The sequence below is a fragment of the Sphaerulina musiva genome, assembly GCF_000320565.1.
Source record: "Sphaerulina musiva SO2202 unplaced genomic scaffold SEPMUscaffold_1, whole genome shotgun sequence".
Lineage (NCBI taxonomy): Eukaryota > Fungi > Ascomycota > Dothideomycetes > Mycosphaerellales > Mycosphaerellaceae > Sphaerulina > Sphaerulina musiva.
The window spans coordinates 3,690,974-3,714,096 of NW_016017383.1; the positions used below are offsets into that span (position 1 = coordinate 3,690,974).

General features: G+C 52.3%; 14 protein-coding genes across 14 annotated transcripts; 8 read left to right on the forward strand and 6 right to left on the reverse strand.

Annotated features, from left to right (window-relative positions):
• The first annotated feature begins 55 nt into the window (after positions 1-55).
• SEPMUDRAFT_146519 (tubulin beta chain) lies at positions 56-2,065 on the forward strand. Its single transcript, XM_016903703.1, has 5 exons — positions 56-181; positions 301-324; positions 378-445; positions 499-553; positions 618-2,065. Exons 1-5 carry the CDS (start codon positions 170-172, stop codon positions 1,800-1,802), a joined length of 1,344 nt encoding a protein of 447 aa, XP_016765642.1. The 5' UTR covers positions 56-169; the 3' UTR covers positions 1,803-2,065.
• A 464-nt stretch (positions 2,066-2,529) lies between these two features.
• SEPMUDRAFT_32605 (uncharacterized protein) lies at positions 2,530-2,913 on the reverse strand (the record flags this gene model as incomplete). Its single annotated transcript, XM_016908504.1, has 2 exons — positions 2,530-2,663; positions 2,835-2,913. 2 exons carry the CDS (start codon positions 2,911-2,913, stop codon positions 2,530-2,532), a joined length of 213 nt encoding a protein of 70 aa, XP_016765643.1.
• A 354-nt stretch (positions 2,914-3,267) lies between these two features.
• On the forward strand, positions 3,268-6,924 carry SEPMUDRAFT_58022 (agmatinase, mitochondrial precursor). Its single transcript, XM_016909455.1, has 8 exons — positions 3,268-4,781; positions 4,839-5,436; positions 5,514-5,536; positions 5,587-5,822; positions 5,879-6,130; positions 6,188-6,288; positions 6,338-6,648; positions 6,707-6,924. Exons 2-8 carry the CDS (start codon positions 5,244-5,246, stop codon positions 6,851-6,853), a joined length of 1,263 nt encoding a protein of 420 aa, XP_016765644.1. The 5' UTR covers positions 3,268-4,781; positions 4,839-5,243; the 3' UTR covers positions 6,854-6,924.
• Positions 3,408-4,847, reverse strand: SEPMUDRAFT_113514 (Fapy_DNA_glyco-domain-containing protein; the record flags this gene model as incomplete). The annotated part of the gene is made up of 2 exons (XM_016901036.1): positions 3,408-4,781; positions 4,839-4,847. 2 exons carry the CDS (start codon positions 4,845-4,847, stop codon positions 3,408-3,410), a joined length of 1,383 nt encoding a protein of 460 aa, XP_016765645.1.
• A 300-nt stretch (positions 6,925-7,224) lies between the features above and the next one.
• On the forward strand, positions 7,225-9,439 carry SEPMUDRAFT_146521 (Rcd1-domain-containing protein). Its single transcript, XM_016903704.1, has 4 exons — positions 7,225-7,846; positions 7,914-8,069; positions 8,126-8,501; positions 8,559-9,439. The coding sequence occupies exons 1-4, from the start codon at positions 7,375-7,377 to the stop codon at positions 8,758-8,760; spliced, it is 1,206 nt and encodes a 401-aa protein (XP_016765646.1). The 5' UTR covers positions 7,225-7,374; the 3' UTR covers positions 8,761-9,439.
• A 76-nt stretch (positions 9,440-9,515) lies between these two features.
• On the reverse strand, positions 9,516-11,915 carry SEPMUDRAFT_146522 (uncharacterized protein). The gene has a single exon (XM_016903705.1). The coding sequence runs from the start codon at positions 11,795-11,797 to the stop codon at positions 9,800-9,802; it is 1,998 nt and encodes a 665-aa protein (XP_016765647.1). The 5' UTR covers positions 11,798-11,915; the 3' UTR covers positions 9,516-9,799.
• A 167-nt stretch (positions 11,916-12,082) lies between these two features.
• SEPMUDRAFT_58030 (uncharacterized protein) lies at positions 12,083-13,349 on the forward strand. Its single transcript, XM_016909456.1, has one exon. The coding sequence runs from the start codon at positions 12,203-12,205 to the stop codon at positions 12,659-12,661; it is 459 nt and encodes a 152-aa protein (XP_016765648.1). The 5' UTR covers positions 12,083-12,202; the 3' UTR covers positions 12,662-13,349.
• A 305-nt stretch (positions 13,350-13,654) lies between these two features.
• Positions 13,655-14,435, forward strand: SEPMUDRAFT_58031 (uncharacterized protein; the record flags this gene model as incomplete). The annotated part of the gene is made up of 1 exon (XM_016909457.1): positions 13,655-14,435. One exon carries the CDS (start codon positions 13,655-13,657, stop codon positions 14,228-14,230), a length of 576 nt encoding a protein of 191 aa, XP_016765649.1. The 3' UTR covers positions 14,231-14,435.
• A 59-nt stretch (positions 14,436-14,494) lies between these two features.
• Positions 14,495-15,262, reverse strand: SEPMUDRAFT_77889 (uncharacterized protein). The gene is made up of 2 exons (XM_016910177.1): positions 14,947-15,262; positions 14,495-14,869 (listed from the first exon to the last, which is right to left on the reverse strand). The coding sequence occupies exons 1-2, from the start codon at positions 15,180-15,182 to the stop codon at positions 14,737-14,739; spliced, it is 369 nt and encodes a 122-aa protein (XP_016765650.1). The 5' UTR covers positions 15,183-15,262; the 3' UTR covers positions 14,495-14,736.
• Positions 15,263-15,538: 276 nt separating this feature from the next.
• Positions 15,539-16,412, forward strand: SEPMUDRAFT_146524 (Pcc1-domain-containing protein). The gene is made up of 2 exons (XM_016903706.1): positions 15,539-15,612; positions 15,667-16,412. Exons 1-2 carry the CDS (start codon positions 15,572-15,574, stop codon positions 16,106-16,108), a joined length of 483 nt encoding a protein of 160 aa, XP_016765651.1. The 5' UTR covers positions 15,539-15,571; the 3' UTR covers positions 16,109-16,412.
• Positions 16,413-16,633: 221 nt separating this feature from the next.
• SEPMUDRAFT_58039 (amidase signature enzyme) lies at positions 16,634-18,547 on the forward strand (the record flags this gene model as incomplete). Its single annotated transcript, XM_016909458.1, has 2 exons — positions 16,634-18,103; positions 18,214-18,547. The coding sequence occupies 2 exons, from the start codon at positions 16,634-16,636 to the stop codon at positions 18,397-18,399; spliced, it is 1,656 nt and encodes a 551-aa protein (XP_016765652.1). The 3' UTR covers positions 18,400-18,547.
• Positions 18,548-18,955: 408 nt separating this feature from the next.
• SEPMUDRAFT_146525 (inosine-uridine preferring nucleoside hydrolase) lies at positions 18,956-20,654 on the reverse strand. The gene is made up of 4 exons (XM_016903707.1): positions 20,559-20,654; positions 20,232-20,505; positions 20,145-20,179; positions 18,956-20,093 (listed from the first exon to the last, which is right to left on the reverse strand). The coding sequence occupies exons 1-4, from the start codon at positions 20,589-20,591 to the stop codon at positions 19,098-19,100; spliced, it is 1,338 nt and encodes a 445-aa protein (XP_016765653.1). The 5' UTR covers positions 20,592-20,654; the 3' UTR covers positions 18,956-19,097.
• A 456-nt stretch (positions 20,655-21,110) lies between these two features.
• Positions 21,111-21,535, reverse strand: SEPMUDRAFT_138215 (DUF1903-domain-containing protein; the record flags this gene model as incomplete). The annotated part of the gene is made up of 4 exons (XM_016902870.1): positions 21,111-21,239; positions 21,296-21,342; positions 21,405-21,471; positions 21,533-21,535. The coding sequence occupies 4 exons, from the start codon at positions 21,533-21,535 to the stop codon at positions 21,111-21,113; spliced, it is 246 nt and encodes an 81-aa protein (XP_016765654.1).
• A 483-nt stretch (positions 21,536-22,018) lies between these two features.
• SEPMUDRAFT_146526 (ubiquitin-like protein) lies at positions 22,019-23,113 on the forward strand. The gene is made up of 2 exons (XM_016903708.1): positions 22,019-22,406; positions 22,519-23,113. Exons 1-2 carry the CDS (start codon positions 22,170-22,172, stop codon positions 22,576-22,578), a joined length of 297 nt encoding a protein of 98 aa, XP_016765655.1. The 5' UTR covers positions 22,019-22,169; the 3' UTR covers positions 22,579-23,113.
• Positions 23,114-23,123: the final 10 nt, after the last annotated feature.

Genomic DNA, 23,123 nt, shown 5'->3' on the forward strand with positions numbered 1-23,123 from the left:
AATCAAAACACCCACCGCTCCTCTCCTTCCACTGTCGTTCGTCCGACTCCACCACCACCACCACCACCACAACAACAACATCGCTCGAGACTTCGTGTCTGATCTTCCCGCCGCAAACAACACCCTTCCCCAAACCAACACTTAATACAACACCGCCAAAATTCCAGGCATGCGTGAGATCGTAAGTCCGCACCACACCGCCCCTAATGCCACCGCCGCGCGGGGCACGCGTGTGCGGCCAGATGCCACGGCGACGGCATTGTCCATTTAGACTGCAGGCTGACAGCAATGTGGTGACAGGTCCACCTCCAAACCGGCCAGTGTGTACGTATACGCGCCAATTCGACACGACCCGAGTGGAAATTGACATCGCAAAGGGCAATCAAATAGGTGCTGCCTTCTGGCAGACCATCTCTGGCGAGCATGGCCTCGACGGCTCCGGCGTGTACGTGAAGGACACAGCAATGTAGACATGGGGGCACAACTGACGCGGCGCAGGTACAATGGCACGTCTGATTTGCAGCTTGAGCGCATGAACGTGTACTTCAACGAGGTATGAGTTGCTCCCTGCTGCGTCAGGCACAATAGCGTGCCCAAAGCTAATGTGACATGCATAGGCGTCTGGCAACAAGTACGTTCCTCGTGCTGTCCTCGTCGATCTGGAGCCGGGTACCATGGACGCTGTCCGTGCTGGCCCATTCGGTCAGCTCTTCCGTCCAGACAACTTTGTCTTCGGCCAGTCCGGTGCTGGCAACAACTGGGCAAAGGGTCACTACACTGAAGGTGCCGAGCTCGTCGACCAAGTTCTTGACGTTGTCCGCCGCGAGGCTGAGGGCTGTGACTGCCTCCAGGGTTTCCAGATCACCCACTCCCTCGGTGGTGGTACCGGTGCCGGTATGGGTACGCTTCTCATCAGCAAGATCCGCGAAGAGTTCCCGGACCGCATGATGGCCACTTTCTCTGTCATGCCATCGCCAAAGGTCTCCGACACCGTCGTCGAGCCATACAACGCCACACTCTCCGTCCACCAGCTGGTCGAGAACTCTGACGAGACATTCTGTATCGACAACGAGGCGCTGTACGACATCTGCATGCGCACCCTCAAGCTCAACAACCCTTCATACGGCGACCTGAACCACCTTGTCTCCGCTGTCATGTCCGGTGTGACTACTTGTCTGCGTTTCCCAGGTCAGCTCAACAGCGATCTTCGCAAGCTTGCCGTCAACATGGTGCCGTTCCCACGTCTCCACTTCTTCATGGTTGGTTTCGCACCACTCACCAGCCGTGGCGCGCACTCGTTCCGCGCTGTTACCGTGCCAGAGCTCACCCAGCAAATCTTCGACCCCAAGAACATGATGGCTGCCAGCGACTTCCGCAACGGCCGCTACCTCACCTGCTCTGCCATTTACCGTGGTAAGGTTTCCATGAAGGAAGTCGAGGACCAGATCCGCAACGTGCAGAACAAGAACACTGCGTACTTTGTTGAGTGGATTCCAAACAACGTCCAGACCGCCCTCTGCTCCATCCCACCACGTGGTCTCAAGATGTCCTCCACCTTCGTCGGAAACAGCACCTCGATTCAGGAGCTCTTCAAGCGTGTCGGCGACCAGTTCACTGCCATGTTCAGGCGCAAGGCCTTCTTGCATTGGTACACTGGTGAGGGTATGGACGAGATGGAGTTCACCGAGGCTGAGTCCAACATGAACGACTTGGTTTCCGAGTACCAGCAGTACCAGGAGGCCTCTGTTTCCGAGGGCGAGGATGACTACGAGGAGGAGGTTCCACTGGAAGGCGAGGAGTAGGATCGTTCGCGTGAAAAGTCCGGGCCGTCCTCGAAGCGTAGTCCAATACGCCATGATTCAATTGTTGACAGGAACTAGTTGAAGACGAGGTATGGCAGCGGAGTATGATGAATGAAGCGTTGGCTTGCGAGTGGTTGGCTCTGTTGACAACCACCCCGCGATTGAAATCCGATATTTTCTCCACTTTGAGGTTTCTCCTTCCAATTTTCAACATTGTCAATGCTCTGTGGGTATTGGTTTGCATGGGACATCCTATCGTGTCGCCCACTTTCATTCGCCTCAGACTCAATAGAGCCGGGCATGAAGTACTCTTTTCTTCCTGGAATCTGGGCTGTTGGGGGCCATCCGTCGTAGTGTCCAGACGTCGTCAGGAGATTTCCAGACCTTCTAAGACATACCACAGGCACACAACCAGCAGATTCAACACAGAGAATGTCTCGATGTGCAATTGAGCTGTAGAGGGCATTACTCCCGAGATCGTGATATACGTTCTCTCGTCTTTGATGATATGAAATACCTTGTAGTTTTATGAAAAGATGACTTGCAAGTATCAGATGGTGGCTGGCACTGTGGCAGGCTCAACAAAAAAGATCATTCCCCTATCGGCATTGATGAAATATCTCTCGATGCCCACCTCAACGTTGATGATGTGGTTCTTTTGTTTTCCCCCCATCCTTGATAGCTGCACCTAGCTAGGTACCTGGTAATTTCTTTATCAAATTTCTCATTACTTCTTCTCCGGTTCGCCCTTTTGCGCCTTGTTCTTGTTGTCGCCGGTATCTTTGTAGTCACCGCCCTGGGCTTCATATCTGCGTGCCATTTCACCTGCTTTCCATGCTGACCATTTGCCCGCTCCGCCGCCTAGGTAGAAGAAGAAGAAGACGTTAATAGGTTAATAGGTGGTCGGGCAGGTGGTCGGGCAGGCAGGTAGGCATGCTGGAAGGGGGGATGGAGGATTATAGTCCTATTGAGAGTAGGGTTTTGTTTGTTGATTGATAGACGAATGGATAGGTAGATAGATGGATACTTTACCTTTCTCTTCGGCCTTGACTTCTTCCTTGACTTTCTCTCTCAGCTCGGGATCTGTGGGCTCTCCTTTGCTTGAAGGCATTTTGTTGGGCTTGTAGGAGGAGGTGTGGTATGGTTTGGAGTCGCGCAAGCTAGATGAGTGATATGCACTACGACTGGGAGGTACAGGTAAGGTAGGTAGGTATAGAATAGATTTTGGCTTCGAGATTCTTATTAATGTCATGTACATCTCAGGTACACGGGTGTACAAGTACATGTATATTCGGAACTGCATGTATTGCTTCTGCGAGACTGCCTACATGTACCTGACGTCTCCATGAAGTCATGATGTCAAGACAATGGACATTGATGAGAGCTTTAGGCTGGCTTTATGGAACTGAACTTACCTTATGCAGGTACAGGAACCTTATTGACTCCTGGTTCCGCAGTCGTCCATGTTTATATGTACAATTATAGTGCAATATACAAGTATTTATACATTGGAGTCTTGGTCGTTTCTCGTCGTTCATAAACACACCTCATGTTTGAGTCGCAGAATCGGCCGTGTATGTGAACCTCGTCGGTCGGTGGCAGCCTCTACTTCTTCCCACGCGCGGATTTCCGCACTCCGGGCACGACTGGCTTCATAGCTTTCTTGATCGTGGTCTTTGTTTTCGCTGTTGAATTATTGCGAGACGACTGTCGCTCGGCCGGTAGCTCAGGCTTTTTTGGTTGTTTGGGTGTACCCCTCGCCTTTTTTGCCTTCGGTGATTTCTCTTCTGCTTCACCAGATAGATCTGCTGCGCTGACATTCTCCTCGTCGATCACTTCAGCTTTTGTCCTAGCCTTGTTGGCTCGCGGTGCTTTTGTCTTTATCGGTTCAGCATCTCCATTGGCTTCAGACTTTATCCTTTTGCCACGCTGCTTCTTCACTGGAACAACTTCTTCCTCGTCAACCCCTTGTTCATCCCCCTCCTCCTCTTCTTCTTCCTCAGCCTTCCGCTTCCGGGCCTTCGTGGGGTTTCTTCCCGCCTTCACGTTTTCCTCCGAAGACTTCACGTCGCCTGCTACTGCTGCAGTCTTTTTCTGAATGCTGGGTACAAAGGCAGATGTTCGTCCACCTACAGTGATATGCTCAATCTTCTCGCCACTCGGCAACTTGTTGACGTCTCCCTTCTTGCCTTTATCCCAGCGATAGCGCATGAGCCATGTTTCTGGGAATTGCGAGCTGTCTGCCAGCGTCTCGCATGCTATCGTGGTGACATCCATCAATGCCGCGTGAAGCTGCTGAATCTGCTGCTGGTCGAAGGTATTGCTGTATTGCTCGGGATGTAGCTTCGCCTGAAAGAGGATCTCATCGGCGACCCAGTTCCCGATTCCACTCAAATTGCTTTGATTCAGCAGGAGTGCTTTGACCGGCACAGTTTTCTTGTTTAACAGCTTCGAGAGCCATTCCACCGTCACGATGTCCTTGTCGATGAATGGATCGGGTCCGTTCTCTTTCAACGGACTGTGATTCCGTATGTCATCCGCCTCGCAATCAACCAAGGAGATCCTTCCGAGACGTCTAGCATCGACAAACGCAAGCTCGACGGCCTCTCGATCTCCTTCGGCATCGCACTTGATCAACCACTTTGTCCACTTCGGCTCGGGTGGCCATGCTTCAGGCATCTTGTCATCCTCCTTCGCTCTCTTGTAGTAGGCGGTCTCTTCGACGGAGCATTTGATCCATCCCGTCATGCCCAGATGCATGACGGAATGAGGTGGCTTGTCGAGCGTGATGTAGAAGTATTTTCCTTGCTGCCCTGCACCTACGACCTTCCTACCCTTCAAGTGTTTTGAGAATGCATTGGCATCGGTGCCACCCTTCTTGCCATATACTATTGCGTCTTCGAAGGCCTGGCATGTTGCGATTGTTCTGTTGACAAGGTGCTTGCGTAGATAATGCACCATACGCGCAACCTCCCCGATCTGGCACTGTCAGTCAGCACCAACAAGAGCCGACTGCTCGAGTGGATGGAGCCTCACCTCGGGCATTGTGAGCCACCAGCTCCAAGGTCTCCTGTCAGGCTGAGGAAAGTAAGTTGAGGGTGGGATGTATGTTGTGAGAGTGGTGCTGCAAGTCGATAATCTTGGAAGGTGTTGTATACCGTCTGTTACAGTTAATAGACGCGTCGATCGAGTCGCGAAGCAAGCTCAAGCCAACACATGTCAACCTCCATCAACTGCACCGTGCGCCTCCACCCTCACCATCACCCAGAGGAACCCGTAAATTTGTTCATGTGGCGTATGAGAAGTTCTTTTAGTCCGCATCGGCCAATATGGCATTACATGGCCAACACGCCTCGCCGTGGTCGCCGCCGCCGCTTCGGGCAGCTCAATCCGGTTGGGAGGGCGCAAATATGATAAGCTAAGTTTCTGTCGTCGTCGTCCATGATCCATTTTCTCTTCATTTGTTGCGGTATCGTTATTCGCTTGTCCAGAGCTATCTGCTACACGATGATCACAAGCAACGCCCTGCTTGCTGCTCTTGTCGGCTGTACTGCATGGGTTGCAGCCCATGCCGGACACGACCATGGGGAGAAATACCAGCAGAAGAAGTTTGTTGGCGAGACCAAGGAAGATCGTGAGTAGATCTACGGGCCCGACTGCCCTCATCCGGGAGCGACCATTTGAGAGTACTGACCTCGAGTCTCCCACCAGTGGATGCAAAATGGGGCAGTGATGTGAGAAGAAGCACGCCTCGTCGTGGGAGTTACATATTGATCTGATGCAGTGGGGCTTCTCTGGTATCAACACATTCGCCCATTTGCCTCACACAAGGTGTTTGCAAAACCCGGATGAAGAGTATGACATTGCTGTCTTGGGTGCGCCCTTCGATACTGCAGTTTCATATCGCCCAGGAGCCCGTTTTGGCCCACGAGCAATCCGAGCAGCATCACAGCGTCAAACTGCTTTCCGTGGCTACAATCCTCGAGCTAGCATAAATCCCTACCAGAGTTGGGCTAAGATGTAAGAGACTAGCAATATTGCAAGAGGCTCTCGCGTTTGGTGCTCATTCTGTTCAGCATCGATTGTGGTGATATACCTATCTCACCCTTCGACAATGCGCTCGCCTTGCGTCAAATGACAGAGGCTTTCACGAATCTAGCCCACAGCACAGCTCCGAAGCACAATGCTGAATCTCGACATACATATCGCAATATCCCGAAACTGCTTACATTGGGTGGGGACCATTCGATTGCTTTGCCCACACTTCGAGCTCTCAACCAGGTATATGGGCCTGTGGCGGTTGTCCATTTTGACGCCCATCTCGATACGTATGCACACTCACGAGGCGGGCTTAAAACCCGTAGTTGACTGAACTTGCGCTATAGGTGGCATCCCGCTAAATACCCCTCAGCCTGGATTGATCCAAACAATCCGAACGAGCAGTCATTCTTTACGCATGGCACCATGTTCTGGGTGGCTCACAACGGTCGGTAAATTGACGCCTCCCAATTCCCAGTGCTGACTGTTGAAAATAGAAAGTTTGATTGCCAAGAACAAGTCCGTTCATGCTGGCCTCCGTACTCGCTTGTCAGGCATTGAAGACAATGAAGACGACGATACTCAGGGCTGGTCGCGCATTGCCTGTGATGACATTGATGATCTCGGTGCCAAAGGCGTGGCAAAGAAGATCGTTGAGCATGTTGGCTCCGGCACTCCCGTATATCTCTCTATCGACATTGATGTGATTGACCCGGGACTGGCTCCAGGCACTGGGACACCTGAGCCAGGTGGATGGACCACCCGAGAACTGATCCGTGTACTGCGAGGGATTGAGGGTCTGAACGTGGTACGGACTGACATGTCACAGTCCGAATATGTCTGAGCTGATCGCTGATATTGCATAGGTTGGAGCTGACATTGTGGAAGTCGCCCCTGCGTACGATGGCACCGGCGAGACGACGGCACTCGCAGCTGCTCAAGTCGCATTTGAGGTCTTAAGCAGCATGATCAAGCGCGGTCTGATGGACGAAGGAGTGCATGATGAGCTCTGATGGGGGCCACCTGAGGGACCATATGTACCTTAGGTAGTCTGTGATAGTTTCTGCTCGGGACACCTATGCTCGGTAGTCTCCGGACGCTTGTAAGCATTCTCTCAGATTCCTGATATGTGCGCGTGTGTCATCACTGGAAGTACATTGCGGAGGTGTATGTACGGTATGATACATGTACCTAAGGTACATGTAGGTAGGTACCTACCTACATAGTACATACCTTATACTTATAGTTGTATGCCCCTGCAGGCTTGGCGGATGCAGCAGCTGACGCCGTCCGACTCCCGAGACACTCGAGCTCTCGTTCGTCTCCCGCGACAGCTGCTGCTCGTGCACTAAACCGAACATACCTACATTTGACCGACGTCCCCAAATCTTCCCACAAACCAACCGCACTCGGCACACCCACCGCACTGAACAGTCGCCGTCGACACGAGCGCCCTCTGTCACAGGCGACGACTAGCGATCCATTGCACGCGACGGACGCATCGAGAGGACATCCCATCCACATCCATCCATGCATGGCCCAGCGTCAGATCCCATCCACCATGCATAGCGCCTTCGCGCACCAGCAGAACGCCTATGGAGGACAGCCGGAGTGGCAGCATCCCAACCAGGCACAGCAACACCATTACGCGGCGCAGACTCAAGCTGCCGCTGCCGCTGCCAATGCCGCTGCGCAGCAGCACTATGGACGGACAATGAGCGCAGCAGGCCAGAACAATGGCGGCGGCAACAACAACTCAGGCAACACCGGTATGAACGGCGGCTCGGGACTCGGAGGCGGCAATGGAATGGGAGGAGGAGCTAGTGCAGATCATGGAGGTGGCAGCATCATGGGCCCAGGCGAGAACATCAGCGACGACAACCGCAGAGTCTTGGAGTGGATCTCGCAAGTTCTGCGACCCGAGACACGCGAGGCGGCTTTGCTGGAACTGAGTAAGAAGAGAGAGCAGGTGCCAGAGTTGGCGCTTATTCTGTGGCACTCTTTTGGTGAGTGAGCAAGCGGGAACACGACGCAGACTGGCCAGAGGTGCAACCGCTAACTGACACCGACTAGGCGTCATGACCTCACTTCTACAAGAGATCATATCGGTGTACCCGTTGCTGAACCCTAGTCAGCTGACCGCCGCTGCATCCAACAGAGTGTGCAATGCACTCGCTCTTTTGCAATGCGTAGCGAGCCACGGAGAGACCCGAGGGCTGTTCTTAAATGGCAAGTATATGGCCGCACTAACAACTACGATATGACCTGCGCTAATCATGATCTAGCTCACATACCGCTCTTTTTGTATCCATTCCTGAACACGACCTCCAAATCCCGGCCATTTGAGTACCTGCGGCTTACATCTTTAGGAGTCATCGGGGCACTCGTCAAGAACGACAGTTCGGAAGTCATCAACTTTCTTCTTACGACAGAGATCATCCCATTGTGCCTTCGTATCATGGAGACTGGGTCAGAACTCAGCAAGACAGTTGCCATCTTCATCGTCCAGAAGATACTGCTCGACGACATGGGCTTGCAGTACATCTGCCAAACATACGAGCGATTCTATGCTGTGGGTACCGTTCTTAGCAACATGGTGACGCAGCTGGTAGATCAGCAAACAGTGCGCCTTCTCAAGCACGTTGTGAGATGTTTTCTGCGGTAAGCTACTGTTTTTGTATCTCGGGGCAATGCAAATGTACTGATCAGGTTTGCCAGGCTTTCCGACAATGCTCGTGCACGCGAGGCTCTTCGCCAGTGCCTACCTGAGCCCTTACGCGACGCCACATTCTCGCCTGTATTGCGAGACGATGCTGCAACAAAGCGCTGCCTTGCACAGCTCCTGTTGGCGCTGTCTGACCAGGCCGAGGCTTCTGTGACCGGCGCTTATGGACACGGCCAACATGGTTTGCTTGCATAGTAAGCAAGCATCGCATCATGTTGGCCACTTAATGCTCGGACAGGGTGTTTCCGGCACATTTCTTATTGGGTCTATCCAGCCTTGTCACTGGCCCCATGGATTCGACGAATATACTCTGTTGTGAACAGAAGACATTTAATCGCTGCAGCCTGGTTGTCGCAATCCAGCTGGCCTCCGCGTAGCGCATGGAACCTTCCGAACAACTTCACAGAGCGAGATACTATCCTAGGATGACCCTTCATTCATGTTTGAGATGCGATCACGGGTGGGCGTTCAGTCAGGAGAACCTTACGGGACCGAGTGTGAGAATGCTCTTCTTTACGGGCAAGCGAGGCTTCTTATACCCCATACGCAGCAGCTGACGAAGAGCTCGTCTGCCAGCTCGAAGCGTAGCTTCATCTTCGTGACTTTTTTCTTCTATTTCGGTCAGGGACAGGGAACAGAGCAGAGCTGGAGCATAGCATGGACAAAAGCGGCGTTTACGAGAGAGAGAGAGAGAGAGCGAGATGTAGAATTACAGCCGGGAACACAAAAGGGGACGTACTGCTACTTCAGTGGCTGGAGAGGGCTCATGAACGTACGCGTGTAGATATGACGGGGTGGATTGCCCTTCTTTTTTTCCTTTTGCTTTTGACGTGCTATGACGGAAGCGAATCGGCGCGAGTCAACATCGAGATAGATATGCAACGAAAAATGTATCATTGTAACTGAAAAAAATAAGGATTTTGTAACATTGGGTATGATTTCCTTTCTTCGTCTGTATAGTATAGCTCTTTTCTTTTCTCGTGATTACGACGTGCCCGGCCAAGGTCAGAGGTGCAAGCGGCATGGCCATTTCTCTGACCGAACGTGTGGCTTGTAAGCGGACTCAATCAATTTGTGTTTTTGTTGCGACGAAGACATGGCGCGTGTGGTTGGTACATGTAGTACCTGTTCTCCCCGAGTCACTTCCAGGCTTGAACCTCCTTGTATTCGCGTTTACTGGGTATCTTTGGTATGTCTACATTTCTCGGCTTGGTTGAGAAGCACAGGGACAACACTATAGTGCTGCCTTTGCTTCCCTCTTCAATTCATCGGCAACTTCTTTCAGGTCTCTCTTCATCATCTGACCTGTACTGCCATCTCCACCTTCAGTGGGTTTATTCTGCGCAGCTGCATTCTGATACCTCAATGCCAGTGCAGAGGCTCCGCCGGCTATGATACCTCCGACGTGGCCGGCGTGATCAATAGTCGTCTTCGCCGCCTTGATCGCGGCAGTGACCTCCATCACGCCAATGAAAGCTAGATACATCCAGGCGTAGACTGGTACAGTGTACCCAAATACCGTGATCGATCCTGTTGGTCTCAATGTGCATGCTGCGGCGGTCACTCCCAATACGGAACCAGAAGATCCGAACACATAGACCATCCACTGTTTTCGCAGAACATTGTACAAAAGTGCAGAATACGATCCTGTCACGCCAGATGCAAGATAAATGGCGAGGAAAGTTCCTCGTCCTACATCCTCGTGGAGGAAGACACCGAAAAGCCAGAGCGTGAGGAGATTGCTGGCAAGATGAACGACTTTGTCGTGTCGGAACATGCATCCTATGATAGAGAAGGCGTAGGGGTACGCGGGGACGCAAGCCCCGTATTTTGAGTAACTTCTGTACAGTTGCGGAATCCGGCCCAGGCAGAAGGTAGCGACCAAGAGTCCTGTGATTGCCCAGAGAGTTGCGATTGCTGGAGGAGTCTCCGGCCAGAGCCGTGCAGAAGTCGGTGGTGGCGTATAATTCTGGTGCAGGAACCAGCACCCGACGAGGACTGACAGAAAGACCAAGAATGCAGGTCCGAGCCGAGCGAGTGTGCTAATTTGGGGAGTCGCGTTGTCCTTGATGATCATGGCCTGGTCCTCGTAGTATTTGATCCATTGCGCCTTCTCGCGTGGTTTGTCGAGGAAAGCCTGCGACGGTGGAGGACGAATCGTGATGCCAAAAGGCCCTTTGTAGGGGGCTTGGGTAGTGAGGTTCAGATTCGAGACGTCTCGTTGCACACCACCAGCCAGCTCGAGAGGGCCACGAGCGGATGCCAATGCATTTGCTGTGGCTTTCTCATTGGCTGCTTCTCGCTCTCGCTTGAACTTTTCATGTGCAGCCTTATTGGCTTTCACATTAGCCTGGAGCACACTCTCGCCGGACCTTGACCTGCCAGCTTCGGTCCCTTGGTCAGACATTTCAAGCTCCTCCTCGTATTCTTCCTTAGCCAGATCCTCAGATGTAGGCTTGTACAAGCCAAGTTTGACAGCGCGTGCTGCGAGCTCGTCCCGCAACCTCTGCTCCTCTTCCTGCGCCCACTGACTGCCGTTGTCTGCCTCGTCCACATTTGGCAATTGAGAGCGTAAAAACTCCAGTCCTAGAAGAGCCTGCTCTCGCGTCACTCCACTCTCTGATGGGAAGTCCAAGCCCACATCGATCAGAGCGCCCGACATTCTCCTCCAATGCATGACGCTGAGGATGTAGTTGCCGGTATCAACATCCACGTCTCGTCCATTGAATATGGCATTGATCTCTGACTGACTTCGCTCTCCACCGGGAAGCGGCATCCCTCCTTCGGGGTCGTAGTCCCGCCATGTCAACGGCTCTCTTTCCACCCCTTCCGTATGGGATGCTGTGGTTGGCGCAGGCTCCAACTTGGCATCCGAAGTCGCAGCAGCGGCCTTTACTGTATCAGCTTTTGTCTGTCGCGGAGGAGCGGCGGCTAGCCTCAAATTTGCAACTTTCTTCCGCGATGTCTGACCGTTTGGACGAGCTGCGAGACACGATGGCGTAGAGAAGGCGGCCGTTGCAGGTCTCGACAGGGCGGTTAGGTCGCGTCTCTTGTCGTATCGATATCGTCGTGTATTCGAAAGGGCCTCAATCGACCACTGCGCAAATGTCCTCGTTGACTGCGACTTTGCATATCCATTGAACAGCTGCAGAAGCGGACTGGCCCTCCCTTGGGAATGTTGTCGCCGCGGAAGGGAACAGGCAATCGATGTCCATACTTTCATATTGCTCATGGTGATCGATGCCCTCCTTACCCTGCCATGCCGTGCTCTGTACCAGACCTTCCCGTCAGCATGTACACATGTATACAGGACGCGACTACACAGTGTACACTCCCGTCGATGATGTTGATGATGATGGGTGGACTTTTCCGCCGATGATGATGATGCGGAGTCGGGAGTGCCGTTGATCACATGCAAATCGCGTCGGATCTACACGTAACGCAATAATGCCTACCTCTTACCGACAGCCATCTTTCCTGCACATGTACATTACACCAACACATGCCTCGCCCTCTGCCACCTTGGCTGGAACTTATTCCGTCGGCAGCCTCTGATCACAACAATAACACTGCCGATCGCACAACGACCGAGGCCGCAGAACCCTCACAGACGGCTAACTTGCTCCCTTTCGATACCATGTCGTCCGCCAGCACCCCCATATCTCCACAAATGTTTGCCATCGCCATCAAGGATCTTCCTGTTGATACACTCTATGCCAAGGCAGCAGAACTGCTCAACAGCATGGAGCACTTGCGCCAGTCCAATGCACAAATGAAGGATTTTGCTGATGAAGGCGATGAGGTGTGCAAGGAGGCCATTGCGGAGAATGATGTCGTGATTGAGAGAATCGGGGAGAGAATCCAACTGTGTAAGGCTGAAGTTGAGGGGAGAGGGATGCGATGGACGGGACATGTCGAAGCCCAAGGAGAAGACGGTCAGGAATCGAAGACGAATGGGGTTGTGGCGAACGGCGATGCCGAGCATGAGGCCGGTTCAGCAGCGCCGGCACCTAGTGGAAGGCTTACCGACGAGGAGTTGCGGAGGCAGCTCGAAGCGCAAATGGATGATGACGAGGAGGACGGGGTCCATCTGTGATGCACCAGCGCGAGCCCTTGGTATGAAGAGAAGAAAATATTGAGAAAGGTTGAAGGCACGAGCAATCCGAGAGATGCTCAAGACTACAGAACATGCCGCCAGGGTCAACTTTCGTGCAGAAAGTGTACCCTCTCACGATGCCATGCCGTAATACAGCGTTTGCTGCAAGCTGCAGCCCTCGATATTGATGCGAGAGGCTGGAGTTCACATCAGGAAACTGCTGGCTCGACAATGCCAATCACAGTGGTTTCCCACTTGATCAGACGAGGCGACCACAAGATCGGATTACCGATGTTACGGCAAGCGCTCGGATCGCATGTTGAATGAAGAATTTTCAAGGCTCTCCATGGAGATGAGCGAAGGGAGCAGGATTCTCGTGCTCCAGATAGCCCGAATAGGTGCACCTGTGCGGCGTAGAGAAATGCCCCGAGAGCTGCAACACCCCTTCGACCAGACTGAGTTAGCCGGAAAGCACATCGAGCATGTCGCCAACGACTGAAAAGCGAACAGGCGAGTGACCAGGTGCAGATGGACTGCTCGCAATAGCATAGCAAATGATGGAGCAGAACGGATGGTCCTCCCCTATCTCACCTCTATGTATACAACACCCATAACAAGTGGAGGTGTCAGCGGAGAGAATGCCAAGCCATCTGCACTCATCTTGCTCGCTTCTCACCCTCTCTCACCCTCTATACCTCACCGTCCTGGAACTTTTATTACATGTACCTGTGCACATTCGGATTGCGTCGCTGTCCTCGTGTAGATAACCTCCTTGATTCGCACTGTGATCGTCACTTCTGTTGACCACTCGTGCAGTCATGTAACGGGTGTCCGAACAGAGCTCCGCTGCTCTGTCTGCCGCCACCCAAAAGCCGACGTTTATCGCTGCTGGCTTTCACATGAAGTATCTTATGCTTTCGTTTCACCGACTCCTCTTTCTAACAGCAGATTATTTACCCTCTTCCGCGCTGCAGCGACCAATCTCCACACTCCATGGAACCCTACAGAGCACCTGCACCACCAACAGCCAACAATCCGTGGATCTACGTCGGACCCGCCTCTTCCATCCTCGACATCTCATCCACCCCAGACAGCAAAACCACCAAACTGTCCACCACCAAACCCGCCTCGGATTCCTCCACCGACATCTTCGCCTCGCCCGAAATCACGACACCGTGCAAAATCCTCCAATTGGCCTCCTCTCCGGGCTCTGCAGAAGCTCAAGAGCTCACACCCGACGCCGCACAAAACACGATTGGATTTCAGCCTCAAATTTTAGTCTTTCGATATCGCGGAAAGTTGCATGCGATTGATCATTCGTGTCCACATCGCAATTTTCCCTTGAGTCGCGGCAGTGTCTACGATATTGAAGATTTTGGCGTCGTGCTGAGTTCGGGCATCGAGTGTCCCAAGCATGGTTGGAGTTTTGATTTACACACGGGGAAGAGTGATCGGGGTGGGTATCAGTTGAAGATTTGGGAGGTGGAGACGAGGAGTGGAGAGAATGGATTTGGGGAGGTGGAAGAGGAGGTATGGGTCAGGAGGAAGGAGAAAAAGAGGATTGGATGAGTACCTACATTTAGGTACCGTAGTGTGGAATAGCTGGAGGACATGCACTATTGCTCTTACCAGAAACGGGCTGCTAAAGAGGACTAACACTCAGGCGTGGTGATATACAGCGGTCAAGTATGGATGGTGCAGTTCTGTTACTGGGATCTACGCCAGCCTTGGCTGCTCTTCACTTCCTTAGTTTGGGGGTGTTGAGGTACTCGTTACATTCACAAGTGAACCCACGGGGATGGACATGACTTCAGTAGAAGATCCATCCGGATTCAGACGGCTTCGGCTTAACGCCAGGTCTACCATCCCCGTGTGAAGGAACGAGGCCCACGAATTCCATGCGGACGTCTCCAAGTAAGCGCCTGCCATGCGCAAGAAAGAGCTGATGTAAGAAGTGAACAGTATTCTGTGGACTACTGAGGTTCAATCAAGGCCGGCGTCTTCAAGGTCAGATGCTCTGCTTGAATGATGAGTTGTATACTCGTGATGTAGTGACAACCATCGATTCTATCTTTCTATGCTTTGCCTCCTCTCTCGTCCTCAAAGCCAATCTGGTCGGGAGCTTCAGGAAAGTCCTTTTTCGCTTTCGCTTTGGCTCCACCATCCTTTTGTTGTGTAGCTGTTCCTCCCGTGTCGCTTGCACGTGCACTGGCAATATGTCAGTGATACTCACAGCTTGCTATGGCAGATGGAACCACTTGTAGCTTCATGCCAGCGTTACTCACCTTCTTCCGGCCTTTGAGTTTTCGGACTGCACATTTGGATCGGGCCCTTTCTCCAGTACATGCTTCTTATCATGCTTCTCGCTTCCCATGTCGGACTTGGGGTTGTCTGTCATTTTTGTCGCTCGTACGGCCGTCGTTGAGCTAAAAGGTCGTGCAATTTGGGCTGTTCTTGGTGCAGTGCTCGATCGTAGAGCACATGCCCTGCTGGCGGTGCGGAGGTAGGTGATTGCAGACATGATCGCTGGTCACTTTCAGTAGCGGGATGTTTGGTGGATGGATGATGGATCAGGAGTGTAGGTGTAGGTGTAGGTTGTTGCGGGCGGATGGTTGACAAACAATGGGCAGCTTAGCACTGCTTGAGGTAGTACTACCTACCTTCTACTGAGGAAGCTACACATGATAGGCCGGCTATCCCTCCGTTCCAGTTTCCTCTCGGTTCGTGCTTGAGAGGAGCGCGTAGTGATGAGCTCATCCGAGTCGCGATGGAGCCGAAAACAGATCTGCCCAAACGATTGACTTTCTTGGCGATCGATTGCACCTGCCACTCGAGTGACCCACGCGACAAAGAGCATCCGTCAGTTGCAACCTCCACCAACATCATCATTGGAGACGCTGCTGCAATACGATGACAACTACTGTTGAGGACCCCGAGTTCCCGTGCTCCTTGTATGCCACACCGCTCCAGCACGAGCATCGAGCATCCGGCTGAGACGCGGACAGGACGGTGCATATCCCATTTCCCAGCAATCGCCTGGCCGCCGCTGCGCTTCGAACCCTCTCTGTCGACCAAGAGTTGTCGCCGTTAGTCAAGAGGCATTTCAGCCTGGTAGCGCCCGTTTCGCATATCGACAGCGAGCCCCAAAAGGCGCCCTTCGAGGTTTCGCTATGGGACACTCCACCCGTGCAGTCCGCAGAGGCTCCGTCGACGATAGTCAGGCCTGCAGGCGGCGAGCCAGATGATGAGAAGACAGTCCTGAAGACGGAGTACAAAGCGACCACGAATCGAATGCTGCGCGTGTCTGTGAACGGCTTCTTCGAATCTTTGGGTACTGTTGTGCAAACCATGGAAGAGCTTGACCTGGATGTTGTACATGCGAAGGGTTTGGAGAGCTTAGAAGGTGCTCAAGGAGTCGAGCAAGGCATGACGGGCAGCACTGGGTGAATGTGCAGCTACGCGCTTTGCGTTGAGATTGCCAGGCGCGGTCATTTTTGAAGATAAGAAAGCCTTGCACGTTATGCTGGTCCTATCAACAGACCCTATATTCCACTGCAGAACCATCATAGCCTCCGGTGTTCTGTGGTATGATGGCTTGTCAATCATTTCTGCCCGCCTGTGTTGCACTGAGCTCGACAGGTGAAGTTCCAACACGGGATTGCATCCAGTATAAGTCCTGCTGAACCGCACTCTGTAAGCTATCATAAAGCACCATCACCTCGCATTGGTCATATATCGAGCTTTATTTCTCCCGGCCATCAGTTGCTCCTCTTCCAGAATTCATTGCAAAGCGAGCACTTCGCCTAGCTTTTTCGGCTAGATACGCACCACATCGGCAACCCCACGTCCCGCTTAGGCTGATCCTGGAGGTGAGTCCAATGATATATGTCTATGAGACTTATCCACTCCCTTTAGCTCTGGAAACACTTCACAATAATAACCAACTCGGTAAAAAGGATGCAATCCCACTATATGCTTGTCCTGGCCCTGCCCCTCGTACTCGCTACTTTTGATGCCAGAGAAGCCACCATTTCATCCACACACCATGCTTTGTTCACAGGTCTGGCGACATGTCGAGAAGTGGTGTCCTCGTTTCTCTCGCGCATTGAAGCCTTCAACAACGAAACGAACGCCATCATCTCTCTCAATCCTAGAGCGCTCGAGATCGCGGACGAGTATGATGGCGAAATCCAGCGGAACCATGGTTCATACGGCTCGCTCTTTTGTGTTCCGACACTTTTGAAGGACAATTACGATACAGCTGATATGCGCACCACAGGGGGGAGTGTGGCGCTCCGTGAGTCTCAACCAACGCTGGATGCACCCGCTGTGAAGGTCCTGAAAGACTCCGGCGCCATCATCATTGGCAAGGCTAATCTGCACGAACTTGCTCTCGAGGGACTCAGTGTATCATCGTTGGGCGGCCAAACCATGAATCCATATGACAGGACGCGAACCCCGGGTGGCAGCTCTGGCGGCACGGGCGCAGCTATTGCTGCAAGTTTTGCCGTCTGGGGAACAGGCACCGATACTGTCAATAGCCTGCGCAGCCCCGCGAGTGCTAATGGGTTATTCAGCTGCAGACCTACCAGGGGACTCATCTCAAGAAGCGGCGTGATCCCAATTAGCTATACTCAAGACGTGCTTGGGCCGATTGGTCGATGCGTCAAAGATATTGCTGTCGCGCTGACAGTCATGGCTGGTACACCATACGACCCATCTGACAATGCCACCGCTCTTGTGCCAAGTGGGATTAGGGGTAGCGATTTCAGCCAAGGATTGACCCAGGGCTCACTGGAAGGGCTTCGTTTTGGTCTGCTAGAGGGCTTCTTCAACCGTACTGTTTCTGATGAGACGGATCCTGTCAACCAAGCCATGGCGAACATGACAGCCAAATTACAAGCAGCAGGGGCTACCATTATTCCCATCACAGATGAAATGTACAACGCAACCGCAATCGCCAGTTTGGACACTCAACGCTACGAGTTCCGCGAGTCTCTGGATGCCTATCTCCAGCGGCCTTCCCTCTCCGGTTCTCATCCTACCACTACAAACGAGCTCTACACTTCCGATGGATACCTGGTCATACCCGCACAATACGAATATGTCAATACCGCCTTACTCAGCTCCACAGCCAACACGACGACAACAACGACGACGACATCCACAACCAAGCCATCGTACGCAACCATCATGTCCCGAATCCACAATCTGACCCTCGCACTCCACGCCACATTAGTGGAAAATCGCCTCGACGCACTCCTCTATCCCGAACAGAAGAATTTGGTCGTGAAAATCGGCTCGCCGTCACAAAGTGGTAGAAACGGTATTCTTGCTGCACTCACCGGTACGCCCGTCGTCACTGTTCCTGTGGGATTCAGTGCAGCGACCGAGGACGCGCCTGAGGGAGTACCGATTGGGATGGAAATTCTAGGCTCAGCTGTATGTGTAACCTACCTCCTTGAACCCTTGGCCCGTGATATGTGAGAGAGACATTATTGGGAGACAGTTTTTGCTAACTTACTTCGTGAATTTTAAAATTCTTCTCACAGTGGACAGAAGGGAAATTATTACAAATTGCATCTCACATTGAGAGGTTGGGAAGAGTGAGGAGAAGTCCCCGATGGGCTTTGGAGAGCGTGGAAGTGAAGGAATATCTTCAGGACGTACCCGTCATTGTACCTGATGCAGGGAATGTGAATCTCCAGGCGTATCCGCTGGGGACTTTACATGTATAATGTATAATACCGATATTGGAGGATGGAGACTTGCATACATACTTTAGCTAAGGTATGTGTAGACAGACTTCTGTTGTACCTACATGAGGCTGCTGTGCAAGTTGTATATAGACATCCGGGGGATGTTCTGTCTTCTAGTGAAAACCACTTGACTATTTAGTAATCTCACACGGACCTCTTGCTGACAGCCTAGCAGACAACGTACGTACCTTACATATATATAACGTACATCGGGTTCAAGTCTTTTCTGTCTATTCGTTATACCCAACCGCTTTCAACCCCAAGTTCTTTCTATAATACAACCCTCTCTACCTACCTTATGTATAGTAGCTAGCTAGCCAAGCCTACGCTACTCCTCGAGTGAATATCTACCTAGTAGTAAGGTAGTACCTGTAGTTTTACAAATCTCAATCAAGGACTAACTAGGTCGAATTGATAACAACCGTCGGACGATACCAAATAAATAGCCTCGACTTGTAATAAGGGAAGAAAGTATAATGTGAGCTTTGGGAGAAGTCTTGCTTCAAGTCACTACGCTATTAGTTCAAAAAGTCGAGTGGAATGAATAAATGAATGGATGAGGATAGTAAGCTCCTGTGGCAGCTTCTTCTACCAAAAGCAATTCTCCATTGCCACCTAGTCTGTCTGTCTGGCTTTCTGTCTGGCTTCCTGATAATCAATCCCGATCAAGACCAACATCACAAAGCAAATATCCGCTTAACCAAGACCTCACCAAAATGTTGTCCCTGCTGCTCCACAGTCTGTGGCGTGCCCGTACAAATCCTGATTCGATTTCCCCCTCTCAACGAAAGCCAATTTCCCGAGTCGCCCGGCCGTTCGCCCTCGTCGCCTTCCGGGCGCTTTTTCCTGGTCCGGCGATCCACGACACACATGCCTCGTGTCCATTGACCAGAAGTCTCGACGCGGAGATCCTCGTCTTGTTTCAGGTGCCATTGTGAAGAAGCGTGATCCGCCGCCATGCAATACCAGATACATAAAGGGTCATGGAGTTGTAGACCGACGGCATCGCCCACAACATCTTGTTGTAGGGATTCGACTTTGTCAAAGGTTGAATGCAAAAATGCGGACACCCAGTGCGCGAGAGGGGAGCCGGATTGGATGAGAGGTTCACTCAATGTGCGAAAGAGACCGCGGGTGATTTCGTGGCGGTTGGTGATGTCGAGTGGGAATAACGATACGGTGAGCTGGCGGGACAGGTGCTCGGGATAGTCTGCGAGGTAGGGAGGGGCTTGATCTGTGTGCGACGGTGCTACAGGGGTAGGTGGAGTGGGCGGCATGGTCGTCTTTGGGGTGGGCGACGTCAGAGCGTATACACGAGCCGCAGCGACGGAGTCGGCGAACGTATTGAACTCGGCGACGGGTGTCATGTTGCCAATTTCTGTGACATTGCCGCCCATGACAACAATCTCTTTTGCTTTGAGAAATGTCTCGGGATCCAGGGCGGCGGCATGTGCCAAATTGGTCAGAGGACCGACAGCTACAATCGTAATGGTGTCTGCTTCATTCTCTCGAAGTAAGCGAAGCATCTCGTCGACTGCCGAGGCTTTCGAGGCCGTAAACATGGCATGTTCACTGCGGAGCTCAGTTGCAATTTCCTTGTCTGCATCGGCACTGGAGCTTGATGCTTTCTCGAACAAGCTCTTCCAGGTTTCGTCGGGTGTCATATGTGGATGCTGGTGCCTCGTTAGCAGCTGATCACCGTCATGATATTAGGAAATTCCTACTGTGCCGTGAATGCCCCCGAGCCCATCTCTACCGTCTAGCCTCTAGGTCAACAATGTTCTACGGTGGCGAACCAAAGTCGTACATACGGAAGAAGTCGGCCATGAGCATTTGATCGGTCAATGGGTGTTCGCTACCGACAGCAACGATGGGTTTTGTCTTGCGAAGAGCATCGAAACCTAACGGTTTCCCTTGAGCCTGCCGCCACTCAATCTCTTTCTCGATATGGAAGAACATCGAGACGACATTCCTCAGGCAGTTTTGGACATCGATGTTGCCATACGTTACCGATAGCAGCAGCACCTCGAGCTCTTCTGGTAGAGCAGAAAGAGCCAAGAGCATGGCCAGTACATCGTCGACGCCCTATGGTATCGTTTAGTCGCTTTCGACCATGAAAATCTCAAGTGCCTCCATACCGGGTCTGTGTCGATGATGATCTTTCGTGCCATGGTAAAGGACAATATTCTCAGCAGGTCTCAGCCGCAAACAGAGTCTGGAGTGGCAGAAGACTGAGTATATGTTGACAAGTAAGCCCCAAGGCAAATGTCTCGTCTCGCAGATGGCCGACGAGTCTCGTTGGATGTTTGGAAGCAGATACGGTAAGCCTCAGGCCAAAATGCGGCTCTGCGGAAGGGCACCCGCTCGAGAGATCAAAACTTCATCTTCCGCTTCGCTTTTGCCTTTTTTCTTTTCTTTTTCCTTTCTTCTTTACAATGTTATCACAGGCCATCAATAGAGTCTCGGTACGAACGTTCAGTGTTTGTGCAGGTCCCACGAGGCCTCTTTGCGTGCTCCGGTGACCTCAGATTGAATTGCATTTGTTTGGAAACCCTTGTGATCCAACTCGAGGATAACAAGATTTTCTCCATCTGCTACATACACACACACAATATACACACATATGGCGACAGAACCAAGTCTTCTGATACACACACAGCGGCAGCTAGGGCAGCTTGATGGCTGAGAAACTACTTGCCACCTTGCAATCGCTGCTTCATCTTCAGCCTGAGCAGGCTGGCTTTGGGGCAGGACACGGTGCTCGCGTCGTCGCCCTCCTTCTGGTAGAATTGGTTGCAGCACTCATACAGGGCATCGATCTGGCTCTTCCGGTCAGCCCATGTCTTCGTCCCAGCGTGGTCCATGAGATGCATACCTGTCGCTGGCACTTGGCCTCATCGTAGTTGTTCTTCTGTATGCATGCTGGGGGCAACGTTAGATGCAAATTCACTCACTGCAACCCACACACAGAGGATCGGTCTGACCTTGAATTGCACAGGCTTGAGGATGGCAGGGAGGGTCTGCCTTCAGTCCTTCTTCGGGTGTCGTAGGCTTCAGACATGCGTCAGCTGCTGGAAGGGTGAAGGTGGGAGAGATGGTGAAGTATGTGTACCATAGTTGTACCTTGTAGCGCTGGGTAATTCACGTATTCTGCTTCTTGTAACCTGATACTGTGATACGCACCGGGGGCATGTCACCTCTTGGCGGCGACACTCCCCCCACTATTTTAGAGCGTTGCTGTGGAAGCCGAATAGATCGACGGAGCCTCGAACTTTCCACGACCAAGTCAGATCTTTGCATAAGGTACCTCTTTGCATACCATACCTACTACTTGACTACTAGTTGCGTTTGCTACTGGAGAACAGAAGGAGAAGAAGCCGCCGGAACACACACACACAAAAGGTGAGATGAGAATGTTGCTGCTGCTGCTGCTGCTGCTCCTGACTTGACACTACTTCACTACTACAGTAGAGCACCTGCCTACTGTGATTGCCCCACGCGCCCCATCGCGACTGCCTCTCTGCCACTGCATCATTTCTACTTCTGTCGCTTTGCGCCACGCCTCGCCTTTCCTCTCTTCCTATCCCCCAACACCAACTGACAACAACTCCCTCCTAGCTCGCCACAACGAGCTGAACGACAGCACGTGCGTCTACACGCCTTGGAGCCATCGCGAAACCCATATAATACCCCGCGCCCTCCGCTCCCACTTCGTCCGACACCGCGCAGTGTCGACCGTTCCATCCACCATGACCGAAAACAACGGCACCCCTCCGGCAGATCAGCCCGATGCGCAGCAACCTCCCAGCGAACACCTGAACATCAAGGTGACGGATGGAAGCAACGAAGTGTTCTTCAAGATCAAGAGATCGACACAGCTCAAGAAGCTCATGGACGCCTTCTGCGACAGACAGGGCAAGACTCCGCAGAGTGTGCGCTTCCTGTTTGACGGCCAGCGCGTGAACGCAACGGACACTCCAGAGATTGTGAGTACTGTGAATGGATTGTGCGCATGCGATAGAGAGTCACGGCAGCTTTCTCCCTATTTCATCGCGAAATACTTTCTTTACAAAGAGCTAACCGATATACCGTTCGCAGCTCGATATGATTGACGGCGATGCACTCGAGGTTCACCAGGAACAGATTGGCGGATGCTAGTTACCAGCAAAGTCGATTACAAGCCGAGTCTTTAGTACTTCGACCTACATAAGCTACTACCGCTAAGGCTAGCCTTCGATATATCGAGGCGTCAAGTGAAGAGGGTCTCGTAGGGCAGCGTATGTACCTTGGGCAGAGCAGGCTAGAGGAGCATATACGACATTGCGGAGCAGCCCAAGTCACGAGAGAAAAGGCGAGCTGCGAGAGAAAGGGAAAGGGCACTGAAGCAACCGTGAGCTTTCAGACGACGCTCGAACCGGATCAACAGGCGCGGCGTCCTGGCGTTTTGCGCCTATGGTAGCCACGGCTTCATGGCTTTGCTTTGAGCATACAGGGTTAGCTCGATGGGCCGAATTTCATCATCACGTTTCAGACCACTTCGATTGCCCCCTCGCGTCTGTCGCCCTCACGTTTTGTTGTGTGCCGTCATGTGAGAACTGATTGCTGAGAAGCAGAATTTGATATTCATGGGTATCAGAATGATGTGTTGTAGAAAGCTCCCTCGAGTCTTCCTCTTCCTCTCCCTCTTCCTCTTCCTCCTCCTC

What these genes read in the sequence shown, in the direction of transcription:
- SEPMUDRAFT_58030 (XM_016909456.1), top strand. Translation starts at nt 12,203, where the DNA reads ATGTCGTCCGCCAGCACCCCCATATCTCCACAAATGTTTGCCATCGCC.
- SEPMUDRAFT_58022 (XM_016909455.1), top strand. Translation starts at nt 5,244, where the DNA reads ATGATCCATTTTCTCTTCATTTGTTGCGGTATCGTTATTCGCTTGTCC. An exon ending in TACCAGAGTTGGGCTAAGAT is followed by an intron (nt 5,823 to 5,878) that starts GTAAGAGACTAG and finishes CATTCTGTTCAG; the next exon opens with CATCGATTGTGGTGATATAC. An exon ending in TTTGACGCCCATCTCGATAC is followed by an intron (nt 6,131 to 6,187) that starts GTATGCACACTC and finishes CTTGCGCTATAG; the next exon opens with GTGGCATCCCGCTAAATACC.
- SEPMUDRAFT_146524 (XM_016903706.1), top strand. Translation starts at nt 15,572, where the DNA reads ATGACAACTACTGTTGAGGACCCCGAGTTCCCGTGCTCCTT. An exon ending in CCCGAGTTCCCGTGCTCCTT is followed by an intron (nt 15,613 to 15,666) that starts GTATGCCACACC and finishes AGACGCGGACAG; the next exon opens with GACGGTGCATATCCCATTTC.
- SEPMUDRAFT_77889 (XM_016910177.1), bottom strand. Translation starts at nt 15,182, where the DNA reads ATGTCTGCAATCACCTACCTCCGCACCGCCAGCAGGGCATGTGCTCTA. An exon ending in AACTCAAAGGCCGGAAGAAG is followed by an intron (nt 14,870 to 14,946) that starts GTGAGTAACGCT and finishes ACATATTGCCAG; the next exon opens with TGCACGTGCAAGCGACACGG.
- SEPMUDRAFT_146522 (XM_016903705.1), bottom strand. Translation starts at nt 11,797, where the DNA reads ATGAGCAATATGAAAGTATGGACATCGATTGCCTGTTCCCTTCCGCGG.
- SEPMUDRAFT_146521 (XM_016903704.1), top strand. Translation starts at nt 7,375, where the DNA reads ATGGCCCAGCGTCAGATCCCATCCACCATGCATAGCGCCTTCGCGCAC. An exon ending in TATTCTGTGGCACTCTTTTG is followed by an intron (nt 7,847 to 7,913) that starts GTGAGTGAGCAA and finishes GACACCGACTAG; the next exon opens with GCGTCATGACCTCACTTCTA. An exon ending in CCGAGGGCTGTTCTTAAATG is followed by an intron (nt 8,070 to 8,125) that starts GCAAGTATATGG and finishes ATCATGATCTAG; the next exon opens with CTCACATACCGCTCTTTTTG.
- SEPMUDRAFT_146519 (XM_016903703.1), top strand. An exon ending in ACCTCCAAACCGGCCAGTGT is followed by an intron (nt 325 to 377) that starts GTACGTATACGC and finishes GACATCGCAAAG; the next exon opens with GGCAATCAAATAGGTGCTGC. An exon ending in TGAACGTGTACTTCAACGAG is followed by an intron (nt 554 to 617) that starts GTATGAGTTGCT and finishes TGACATGCATAG; the next exon opens with GCGTCTGGCAACAAGTACGT.
- SEPMUDRAFT_146525 (XM_016903707.1), bottom strand. Translation starts at nt 20,591, where the DNA reads ATGGCACGAAAGATCATCATCGACACAGACCCG. An exon ending in TCATCATCGACACAGACCCG is followed by an intron (nt 20,506 to 20,558) that starts GTATGGAGGCAC and finishes ACGATACCATAG; the next exon opens with GGCGTCGACGATGTACTGGC. An exon ending in TCGGGGGCATTCACGGCACA is followed by an intron (nt 20,094 to 20,144) that starts GTAGGAATTTCC and finishes ACGAGGCACCAG; the next exon opens with CATCCACATATGACACCCGA.
- SEPMUDRAFT_146526 (XM_016903708.1), top strand. Translation starts at nt 22,170, where the DNA reads ATGACCGAAAACAACGGCACCCCTCCGGCAGATCAGCCCGATGCGCAG. An exon ending in CAACGGACACTCCAGAGATT is followed by an intron (nt 22,407 to 22,518) that starts GTGAGTACTGTG and finishes TACCGTTCGCAG; the next exon opens with CTCGATATGATTGACGGCGA.